Source organism: Montipora capricornis, chromosome 4 (assembly GCF_036669925.1).
Source record: "Montipora capricornis isolate CH-2021 chromosome 4, ASM3666992v2, whole genome shotgun sequence".
Taxonomy (NCBI): Eukaryota; Metazoa; Cnidaria; class Anthozoa; order Scleractinia; family Acroporidae; genus Montipora; species Montipora capricornis.
The window spans coordinates 50101170-50113373 of NC_090886.1; the positions used below are offsets into that span (position 1 = coordinate 50101170).

Genomic DNA, 12204 nt, shown 5'->3' on the forward strand with positions numbered 1-12204 from the left:
ATTGGAACAGAAAGTTTGTTCACGGAGTCCCTCAGTGAATAATTAGTAACATCAGATTGATCGATAAATACATCGCTCAATACTCGGTGTAAGACTATTTCAGGATTTAAAGACCAAAGAGGTTTTCTGCTGTCTACCCAACTTCATAAACACTAGGATATATTAAGAAACAGCAGAAAAACGATCTTAAGTAGAAAGTTGATTTTTATTCTGATCAACAATAACAAATTTGGTTTTTGCCTATGGTCAAAACGATCTTCTAATGGCAAATTGGGTGCTTCGTTTTCGAGTTTTAATTGCTTCGTTTTCGACTTAGGGTGCTTATTTCGATTTCGACCTTTTGTGTGCTTCGTGCTATGTTCATCGTTTTCGAGTGCTTGGTTTTCGATACTTCCCCTGACGTAAAGCTCTGAGAGAAGAATAAATAAGCGTGCTGGTTTACTTAGATGTGCATGTTTACTGGAAGTAAGGCTCATATCTAAATTGTCGGGTACTCTTAAAGCCGGAGACTTTTTTTCTTTTATTTTTACCGGACGTAATTTCATTTTCCGTCAGTCTCCTGTTTTCCGTTTACTGGTGATAATCTGGAGTCAAAACAACGTATCACAGAGCTGATAATAGAATGATTTCCGATATATTCAAAACTGCAACTGAACAAATCACTTTCCGTGCCTTCGCCAAGTAAACACGGTTCTTCCAAACTGCTGTTTTCTTGTTCTGCTGTTATCTCTGTATCGTTTAAACGCTGTCTTATTTGCAAATTATTTGCAAATGGTAAGTTGAGTGCTCCATAGGAGTAATCAATTCTATCCGAACATCGCTACTTTGAAACAAAGCATTTATGGTCAGATTGTTAATCGAGATCAGGTTGGCTCAAAAGATGCTCTTCTGTTTGCTAAGCTTATCAAAAAATATTCGTGTCACTACATCACTATATCTCAGAACTCGATTTAAAGATAAAAAATGCATGCGTTTTGCTTTTGACACCATTACAGCTTGTTATAGTTTTTTTGTAAAGTTTAATTCAAGCTGAATGTTTTAGATTAGTTTCACATTGTGACAAAGGAACGAAAACTAAGTGTATGTTTCTAGTACATTGAGGCAAAGAAAGTAATTGTGAGGCACGGACCATCCCAAGAAAGAAGAGTATTTCCATTTTGTTATTCGTGTTTCTTTTTTTTCCCTTTTTTTGAAATCAGACTGCAGATTTCGTTCTTTGGTCGCGCTCTAATTACTATGCTGTGTCTTTCTGAGTGACTCACTGAGGAAAAAAGGTCAGTAATTTTCAAGTTCGTGCTAATGATTGTAAATACTTTAATATTTAAAGAGTCTTGAAACCAGCGCTGTTTGCTTGACTGTACCGGTTCGCCAACGGCTGATTAAAGTACAGGACGAATTAACAATATCCTAGGCCGGCAGGCTTGTTTGAATTGAACAAAAGTTTCAGGCGCGCTGCAGTTAAAGTGCTACTATGATCAAAAAATCATTTCCTTTTTTCTTCAGATTTTCAGTGTGTTTTCTTAAATCCTCACTGGCAAAATTTTGAGCTTGTATATTTATCCAAAGGCTGTTTACTTTGAGTGTAAATTTTGGATTTCCCGGTCCGCCAATACTCACGTTCAAAACTAACCGATGGGGCCTCAGAGGGTTGGATCTAGGGACAGTGACGTCATTTACTCACCAGCTTAAAATGCAGTTCATTTTATATGCAAAACACTAGTTTAAAAGTCTGAAAGCCCGAAACTCCCGTGCTGCATATTAATTAACTAAAGCCTCGTACACACCCATTGCATTCTTTAACTCATGAGTCTTTGTCGTTATTTTCTCCTCGATCCAGCTCTCTCAAATATTTCAAAGTTAGTAATGGCGGACCATTAAATATGAAAATTCTAGTTAAAATAAACAGGTGTCTTTTTGAAATCAAGGCTTACAACTTGGGTCACTTAGTGTTTAGTTAACATAGTTTTGATGCGATGTATTACCATCCACTTAGGGACGATTATATTTTTGGGGGATTTGGATCTCTTACATTTAAGCCGAAAAGACAAACTAGAGGATATGTTATTCACAACCAAGGCATCCACAAATACCTATAACATGAATATAAGTTTAGTCCATATCATGCACACGTCAACAAAGTATTTTGTTCAGATATTCAGTTTGTAGAAGGAGAGGGGGGTTTACAGTCTCTAGACCTCAATGCGTCCCCCCCCCCCCACGTCCCCCTCTAAAAGACTTCAAACATAAAGTATTATGTTCTTGCCCAAACGCAATGCATTCCTTTCTACATGTGATGGACTTATGATGTTTCACACTTTGTAATTTTAAAGCTCCAATAGCTGACAAATAAATTCTCTAACTTGCTCAATGAACCACTGATCCTTGGGCTGCATTCATAACTTATTATGAACACCCAGTCAACTATGATCAAAAAAGTGAATAGGACATCTTATGACAAGTCCTCTGCCTTAAGTTTTTCTTTGCCAAAGTTTTCATTGTGCTGGATTTTTAGTGATAAGTGACGTTTAGACCTCTCTGATTAAATGAAACTCGTTCTGTCATATAGAAATTGGTAAGTCAAATGCAAAACAAAGTGGCATGAATGCGTAAAGATTCAAGAAGAAATTTTTCAGAAGGAGTATTTAAAGCTCTTGTTCTTTCCAAAGCGTTAGTTAACTGTTGTGCTAGCATTCTGGCTCACTTGGTTTTCACTGGCAATGCGATGCTAAATTTTGCAACTGCTGAACTCGATATGAGTTGTTTCATTTTATTTGTTTGATGATTAAGCAAGTAAAGCAGTACTGTTTTGCTCAGTGGTTGACTTGTGAAAAAAAGGAGGGTGTGATTTGGAGTTATTGGTAAGCTGCAGTCATCCATAACCTCTTCTTACTTTATGCTTCTCGCTGTTAAACTCAAAGAGCGCAATTCCAAGGTGCAGCTCTGTTTGCCACAATCGTGGCCGTTTATTTGCTAACAAAACAAATGAATTATTTCATCTAGAATCGTAATTTATTTCCAGCAAAGGTGAGAGCAAACCCGCCGCGTTAACCCGTTCATACCACCCCTTAACTAACCACCCTGGGAGGGAATAGGGTGGGAAAAACTTTTTCGTCTCGAAGCTAAAAAGCAGACTAAACATCAAGCGTCTTTATCTTTCTTTCCTTCCAGCTTCATCCTTGATTTGACATTGGATCATCTCATCGAAAAAGTTTTAATTGTCAATAAGTTATTGTAAAATGGTAGATAGGAAGTTAGAGGCTATAGAGCAGCGAATGCTAGAGCTTGCCATTGCGATAAGTGTAGAAGACAGGTATCGTGAAGGAAGGGCTTATTTTAATCTCGGCGGTGCTTACCTCAACCTACCTGATTATCAACAGGCCATAAAAACTTATGCACAAGCAGTACCTATTTTCATAGAAATAGGCTGCAGGGCGGAGGAGGGATCAACATATGGAAATCTAGGAAATGCGTATCTTAGTCTAGGTAATTTTAAACAAGCCATTGGGAACTACGAAAAACATCTTAGTATCGCTAAAGAAGTAGGTAATAGGGCTGAGGAGGGATCAACTTATGGAAATCTGGGAAATGCATATTGCAATCGAGGTAAAATTAAACAAGCCATTGAGTATTACGAAAAACACCTTAATATTGCTAAAGAAGTAGGTAATAGAGCTGGGGAGGGATCAGCCTATGGAAATCTGGGAATTGCCTATCGCAATCTAGGTAATTTTAAACAAGCCATTGAGTACTACAAAAAACATCTTAGTATTGCTAAAGAAGTAGGTAATAGGGCTGGGGAGGGATCAGCCTATGGAAATCTGGGAATTGCCTATCGCAATCTAGGTAATTTTAAACAAGGCATTGAGTACTGCGAAAAACATCTTAGTATTGCTAAAGAAGTAGGTAATAGGGCTGGGGAGGGATCAGCTTATGGAAATCTGGGAAATGCCTATCTTAGTATAGGTAATTTTAAACAAGCCATTGAGTACTACGAAAAAGATCTTAGTATTGCTAAAGAAGTAGGTAATAGGGCTGGAGAGGGATCAACCTATGGAAATCTGGGAAATGCCTATCGCAATCTAGGTAATTTTAAAGAAGCCATTGAGTACTATGAAAAACATCTTAGTATTGCTAAAGAAGTAGGTAATAGGGCTGAGGAGGGATCAGCCTATGGAAATCTGGGAAATGCGTATCTTATTCTAGGTAATTTTAAACAAGCCATTGAGTACTACAAAAAACATCTTAGTATTGCTAAAGAAGTAGGTAATAGGGCTGAGGAGGGATCAGCCTATGGAAATCTGGGAAATGCGAATCTTAGTCTAGGTAATTTTAAACAAGCCATTGAGTACTGCGAAAAACATCTTAGTATTGCTAAAGAAGTAGGTAATAGGGCTAAGGAGGGATCAGCCTATGGAAATCTGGGAAATGCGAATCTTAGTCTAGGTAATTTTAAACAAGCCATTGAGTACTACAAAAAACATCTTAGTATTGCTAAAGAAGTAGGTAATAGGGCTGAGGAGGGATCAGCCTATGGAAATCTGGGAAATGCGAATCTTAGTCTAGGTAATTTTATACAAGCCATTGAGTACTACGAAAGAGCTCTTAGTATTGCTAAAGAAGTAGATAATAGGGTTCATGAGGGAATAACTTATGGAAATCTGGGAAATGCCTATCTTAGTCTCGGTAATTTTAAACAAGCCATTGAGTACTACGAAAAAGCTCTTAGTATTGCTAAAGAAGTAGGTAATAGGGCTGGGGAGGGATCAGCCTATGGAAATCTGGGAATTGCCTATCGCAATCTAGGTAATTTTAAACAAGGCATTGAGTACTGCGAAAAACATCTTAGTATTGCTAAAGAAGTAGGTAATAGGGCTGGGGAGTTATCAGCTTATGGAAATCTGGGAAATGCCTATCTTAGTATAGGTAATTTTAAACAAGCCATTGAGTACTACGAAAAAGATCTTAGTATTGCTAAAGAAGAAGGTAATAGGGCTGGAGAGGGATCAACCTATGGAAATCTGGGAAATGCCTATCGCAATCTAGGTAATTTTAAAGAAGCCATTGAGTACTATGAAAAACATCTTAGTATTGCTAAAGAAGTAGGTAATAGGGCTGAGGAGGGATCAGCCTATGGAAATCTGGGAAATGCGTATCTTATTCTAAGTAATTTTAAACAAGCCATTGACTACTACAAAAAACATCTTAGTATTGCTAAAGAAGTAGGTAATAGGGCTGAGGAGGGATCAGCCTATGGAAATCTGGGAAATGCGTATCTTAGTCTAGGTAATTTTAAACAAGCCATTGAGTACTACAAAAAACATCTTAGTATTGCTAAAGAAGTAGGTAATAGGGCTGAGGAGGGATCAGCCTATGGAAATCTGGGAAATGGCTATCTTAGTCTTGGTAATTTTAAACAAGCCATTGAGTACTACGAAAAAGGTCTTAGTATTGCTAAAGAATTAGGTAATAGGGCTAGGGAGGGATCAGCCTATGGAAATCTAGGAAATGCCTGTTTTAGTCTAGGTAATTTTATACAAGCCATTGAGTACTACGAAAGAGCTCTTAGTATTGCTAAAGAAGTAGATAATAGGGCTCAGGAGGGAATAACTTATGGAAATCTGGGAAATGCCTATCTTAGTCTCGGTAATTTTAAACAAGCCATTGAGTACTACGAAAAAGCTCTTAGTATTGCTAAAGAAGTAGGTAATAGGGCTGGGGAGGGATCAGCCTATGGAAATCTGGGAATTGCCTATCGCAATCTAGGTAATTTTAAACAAGCCATTGAGTATTACGAAAAAGATCTTAGTATTGCTAAAGAAGTAGGTAATAGGGCTGGGGAGGGATCAGCCTATGGAAATCTGGGAATTGCCTATCGCAATCTAGGTAATTTTAAACAAGCCATTGAGTACTACAAAAAACATCTTAGTATTGCTAAAGAAGTAGGTAATAGGGCTGGGGAGGGATCAGCCTATGGAAATCTGGGAATTGCCTATCGCAATCTAGGTAATTTTAAACAAGGCATTGAGTACTGCGAAAAACATCTTAGTATTGCTAAAGAAGTAGGTAATAGGGCTGGGGAGGGATCAGCTTATGGAAATCTGGGAATTGCCTATCTTAGTATAGGTAATTTTAAACAAGCCATTGAGTACTACGAAAAAGATCTTAGTATTGCTAAAGAAGTAGGTAATAGGGCTGGAGAGGGATCAACCTATGGAAATCTGGGAAATGCCTATCGCAATCTAGGTAATTTTAAACAAGCCATTGAGTACTGCGAAAAACATCTTAGTATTGCTAAAGAAGTAGGTAATAGGGCTGGGGAGGGATCAGCTTATGGAAATCTGGGAAATGCCTATCTTAGTATAGGTAATTTTAAACAAGCCATTGAGTACTACGAAAAAGATCTTAGTATTGCTAAAGAAGTAGGTAATAGGGCTGGGGAGGGATCAGCCTATGGAAATCTGGGAATTGCCTATCGCAATCTAGGTAATTTTAAACAAGCCATTGAGTATTACGAAAAAGATCTTAGTATTGCTAAAGAAGTAGGTAATAGGGCTGGGGAGAGATCAGCCTATGGAAATCTGGGAATTGCTTATCGCAATCTAGGTAATTTTAAACAAGCCATTGAGTACTACGAAAAAGATCTTAGTATTGCTAAAGAAGTAGGTAATAGGGCTGGGGAGGGATCAACCTATGGAAATCTGGGAAATGCCTATCACAATCTAGGTAATTTTAAACAAGCCATTGAGTACTGCGAAAAACATCTTAGTATTGCTAAAGAAGTAGGTAATAGGGCTGGGGAGGGATCAGCTTATGGAAATCTGGGAAATGCCTATCTTAGTATAGGTAATTTTAAACAAGCCATTGAGTACTACGAAAAAGATCTTAGTATTGCTAAAGAAGTAGGTAATAGGGCTGGAGAGGGATCAACCTATGGAAATCTGGGAAATGCCTATCGCAATCTAGGTAATTTTAAACAAGCCATTGAGTACTGCGAAAAACATCTTAGTATTGCTAAAGAAGTAGGTAATAGGGCTGGGGAGGGATTAGCTTATGGAAATCTGGGAAATGCCTATCTTAGTATAGGTAATTTTAAACAAGCCATTGAGTACTACAAAAAAGATCTTAGTATTGCTAAAGAAGTAGGTAATAGGGCTGGAGAGGGATCAACCTATGGAAATCTGGGAAATGCCTATCGCAATCTAGGTAATTTTAAACAAGCCATTGAGTACTGCGAAAAACATCTTAGTATTGCTAAAGAAGTAGGGGATAGGGCTGGGGAAGGATTAGCCTATGTAAATCTGGGAAATGGCTATCTTAGTCTAGGTAATTTTAAACAAGCCATGGATTACCACGAACACAGTCTTAGTATTTTCAAGGAAATTGGAGACTGTCTTGGAGAGGGAATCGCGTGGTATTCGCAAGGTCATGTTTATGAATTGTTGGGTTCCTTGAGTAATGCCCTCAGCTGTTATCGTTTAAGTATAAAACAGTTTGATAAAACAAGACATAGTCTGAAATCCGAAGATGAATGGAAAATAAGTTTTCGTGATTCGTATCGCGTGTCATACACTGCTCTGTGGAGGACACTTTTGAAGAATGGAGAGATTGAAGAAGCTTTGTATGCTGCTGAGAAAGGTCGTGCACAGGCTTTGATGGATATTTTGCAAGATCAATACGGCATTGACTCTCAGTCATTTTCTGCACTTGCTCCGAATCAAACTCTTACAGCTGCATTAGAGCTTTTACCTTCACAAGCCGTTTTTGTGGCACTTGACGAGAACAAGATCACGTTTTGGGTGCTAAGAAAAGACAGCAAGATCAGCTTTCGACAACACGAAATCGCAAATGGAAGTGCTGATTTGTTGATGGAAACTTTTTTGAAAGAGATCGGCGTATGGGATGGTGTCAAATGCGAGAATCGTTCTTTGGATACACTACGCAATGACCTGTCTTGCAGCAAAAAACTTATCAGTGAGAAAGGAGTTCTACCATCTTCATCATCTGTTAACTCTTTACAACCGTTGTATGATGTCTTACTTGGGCCAAATGCAGACTTGCTCCAAGGAAATGATTTACTCGTTGTTCCCGATGGACCATTTTGCTTGGCTCCATATTTTGCATTGAGTGAATCTATCAGGATCCGCACCATTCCGTCCTTGACCGCCTTTAATGTGATCGTTGGAGCACCTGAAGACTTCCACAGTAAGACTGGCGCACTGCTTGTAGGTGATCCGTGGTTGAAGGAAGTTACTAACAACAAAGGGGAACCCATTTGGGAACAGCTTCCATGCGCAAAGCAAGAAGTAGAGATGATTGGAGAACTTCTGCAGACAACACCGCTGACTGGAAAAAGTGCCACGAAAGCTAAGGTGCTGAAAAGTATGAAATCAGTTGCTTTGGTTCACATTGCAGCACATGGAAGCAAAAAAACGGGAGAAATTGCTTTAGCCCCAAATAACGAACGGAAATCGCCAATCCCAGAGGAAGACTTCATTTTGAAAATGTCGGATGTTCAGACAATTTCTCTTCGAGCAAGACTAGTTGTGCTGAGCTGTTGTCACAGTGGCCGGGGAGAAGTGAAGTCTGAGGGAGTGGTGGGAATTGCAAGGGCTTTCCTGTGTGCTGGAGCTCGGTCTGTTTTGGTGTCACTCTGGGCAATTGATGACGAGGCAACGTTGCTGTTCATGAGGAGCTTCTACCAGCACCTGGTAGATGGAAAAAGCGCAAGTGCAGCTCTTCAACAAGCAATGAAATCTTTGCGAGAGTCAAAGCAATATTGCGCTATAAAGCACTGGGCGCCATTTGTGCTGATTGGCGATGATGTCACGCTGCAATTTCCAAAAAAATGGTAAGTGAAGTTCGAGTTTAACTGAGAAAACAAGAATACTTTCAAATTGGAAAATTGACGATAGGCATCAGATAGGCTTAAGATGGCATGATAACGAGCTGCTACAAGAGACAAAAGTAGTTGGGAAGGTTATTTAAATGGTTCGCTCCAGAGCTGTATGTACTTCAACCCGCTTCTGTTAAAGAGCAAAATAAATAGTTTCACCTTCTCTTATATAGACCCCTCGCCCCTATTCAATGTTGGAAGGTAACTCAACAATTTCCCACTCAAACCATTCAGTTTGGCACATTATTGAATGAGGGGGGAGGGGAGAGAAGCAATGATGACGTCAAAAGTGCTAACCTTCCCAACAGTTTTTTTTCTATGATTGTAGCTTGGTAGTGTAAACAAATCAAAGTTTCCTCCAACACACTTTTGTCACAAATGTAATTTCCACATGCATGCAGAGTAGCATATTTAAAGGATACACTTCACATTGGTGGAAAAACTGTTTCGTTCAGGTGAAGTAACTGGTGAAGATGGCTCATTTTATCACCTCGTGATGTCTCTTTCGGTGTTTCCGTTCTCCCATAGATCTCTTTACGTCATCTTTTATAAGGAATTCGAAGACAGCATCATCCTGCACGTAGCCATTCGCATCGGCGCATTGTGTATGCTCGAAAGAACCAGCTATATTTGGAGCTGTCTTTATTTATTTTTCTTTTTCCAGAATCGATGTCGAAGATTCTAGAAGATTACCTAGCATAGCCTGACGCTTCAGTGATTGCCGAACTTGTAAAAAAAAGTAGAACGGGTTAACAATCATGGTTATGCCAGTAGAACAAGCTCCAACGGTTTTGTAGAAGTTTATTGCGTTAACTAAACGAACAGACTGAAATTATTGTAAGTGAAATTATGAGAGAAAGATTAGATCTTTAGTAAAATGCTAGTTTTACCCGTTATTTTGATATTTCGTGTCTCATATAACTTCAACAGTCAGTGTTACTCCAATGCCGATCAAAATCACAGTGCTATAGTTGAGTTGCTGAAAATGATGTCTTATTTAAATCTTTGAAACTGTTTTTGTTGTATGAGTGTCAGCCAGTTTCGAAAGAAAAGAAAAAAAGAACACTTTTGCTGATGACCCTTAACATCAGACTTTTACCGTGATAAGGAAAAGAGACGTGACATTTGCAACATTCAAAGATCACAAAATAGAAGGAAAACGACGGGTGAATTTTTTTTCCTGTTCTTCTGCATAACAAATGAATGAAATCATCAGCAATAAAGAAGACGTTTTTCTTTTCTTAATAAATTTCCAAGTTCTTTATAGGGCTTACTCCCTCGAGTTATCGGTGGTGTTTTTAAGCAAAGTGAAAGAATGTGTTTGCATTCGAAAGTAGTTCAATTCTTGGAATAATAGTTAGGGAACTAACAAATCCGTTGCAAAGTTAGAAAAAATTCTCTGGAGCAGATTTATAGCCACCTTCACAACTGGAAAATTTTAAGGTGGCTCTGAATCCGCTGCAGAGAATTTTTTATACCTTTGCAAAGAGTTTTATCTTAGCCTGCTAACCCACAAATGGGTTCACCGAGTTCGTTTCTGAGATATAAGCTTTTGAAGACAAAATATAGGGCATTTTTTTAGAAGGCTTTTATGGTGCTATAATAAACTTTTACGTCACATTAATGAGCACACCTTGTTAAGAAACATTTGATGCTATGTGAAACAGTTGGGGTAGATTCAATCCTTCCAAATAGTACAGTTGGTTGAAAGTGTTGGTTTGAGCCTCAAGGGAACAAAAGGCTACAGGCAGCCTATACTATAGCCTTTAATTTAGACCATTTCCGTCGCAAGGGTCAAGCTGATGGTATTTGGAGACACGGATCATGTAACGCAACCGAATGTTTAGCTTACGTTTTAAACTGAAACCCTAATTTAATGTAAGGCTCTGTTGCATTTTGCGATTTTTCATGCAATAACGAGACAAGTTGCAAGTTGCACACTTTACCACTGCCAAAAACAAGGTGAGACAAATTGCAAAACCATTCGCGGAAAATAAAATCCATTGCTACTTTGCGCATTGGTTTACGCAAATTAGCAACGAAGGTTTCAAGCAATGCGTGCTGCGAAATCTGCCCTGCAACTTGTGTCGCAAGGGATTGCGTCATCAGCCAGTGAAATGTTCCTTAAGCTCATGAGATTATCGAAAGCCAGACAAATTGCAGGAAACGTTGCCCAGTATAACAACCGTCAAGCGAATAGCTTTGCAGTGTGAGAACTCTTGTCGAAACAAAATTGAGAGACAAGTTGCTCGAAAAATTGCTGAGTGTAACAGCGCCTTTATGGGTCAAGTAAGTTAGGAAACCATCTAACGTTGGGTAAGACAACTCACTCTATTTGCTTAGCATATAACTTTATTAGAAATCATAAATATGCTCAGTTTTACAAAATGCATTAAAATGTGTCTTCCAAACGCACATACAAAATAAGTTTGCTACGGTAGACATCTGTAGATTAATGTTTAATTTTTGAAAAATGTTACAAGAAAGCTTCGAAAACGAAAACACTCGGAAAAGCAAAATTAAAACACGAGGCATTAAGCACCATGGAAAGGAAACAGTGTTAAAGTTGGTGATTAGATGTAATAACTGTGTATATCTACAGTTTGTAGGTATGGGCACCCATTTTAAAAGGGTTTCCTTCCAAGGGTCTTTCCTTTTCGATAGCTTCGGTGTGGATACTATCCAAAAGAGACGGCAAAGCTCTGGTTTCAAAAGGTTTGCATGTATTTCTCAATTGCTACTCCGTCCATGAAAACAGTGATTTCTTTTCGTCCTGGTGTAAACATAAAAACAAACAGTTGAGCCGCAAACAAAGTCTGGAAAAGTTAAGTAATCAAAATGAAGTATGCTACAACAATAAAGGATTTGTTTGGGATGCCAATATGACCGTCATTTCATTTTTTGCTTTGCTTTTTTCTTGCTTGCGGGTGGGGGTGGGGAGGGGGATAACCTCTTCAAAAGTACTTATTAGGGCCGTTTATACGAGAGAAAATAAGCCGCGGCTTACGTAAGCCGCGAAAGGAACTATTTATACGAGTATAAACTCCCAGGCCAGGATAAGCCGCGGCTTGAGAAAGCCGTGAACGTATATTTTGTACCATTTATACGGGGTGTTCGCGGCTTACGTAAGCTGCGGCCAGAGTTAGCCGCGGCTTATTTTCTCTCGTATAAACGGCCCTATTGTAGATTGCAACGGTGAGTTTATTCTACAAATAAGCTCAGTTTTGAGTGGCCCCGGAATTAGAGAATTTACAAACGTGTACCCCTACGCCACATTTCAAGCATAAATGTGCGCATTAGTCTGACATGTT

The 12204-nt window shown here is 38.8% G+C and overlaps 1 protein-coding gene across 1 annotated transcript; it reads left to right on the top strand.

Annotated features, from left to right (window-relative positions):
• The first annotated feature begins 3236 nt into the window (after positions 1-3236).
• LOC138044973 (tetratricopeptide repeat protein 28-like) lies at positions 3237-11749 on the top strand. The gene is made up of 2 exons (XM_068891340.1): positions 3237-8848; positions 9558-11749. Coding segments are annotated over exons 1-2 (5613 nt in total). The 3' UTR covers positions 9559-11749.
• Positions 11750-12204: the final 455 nt, after the last annotated feature.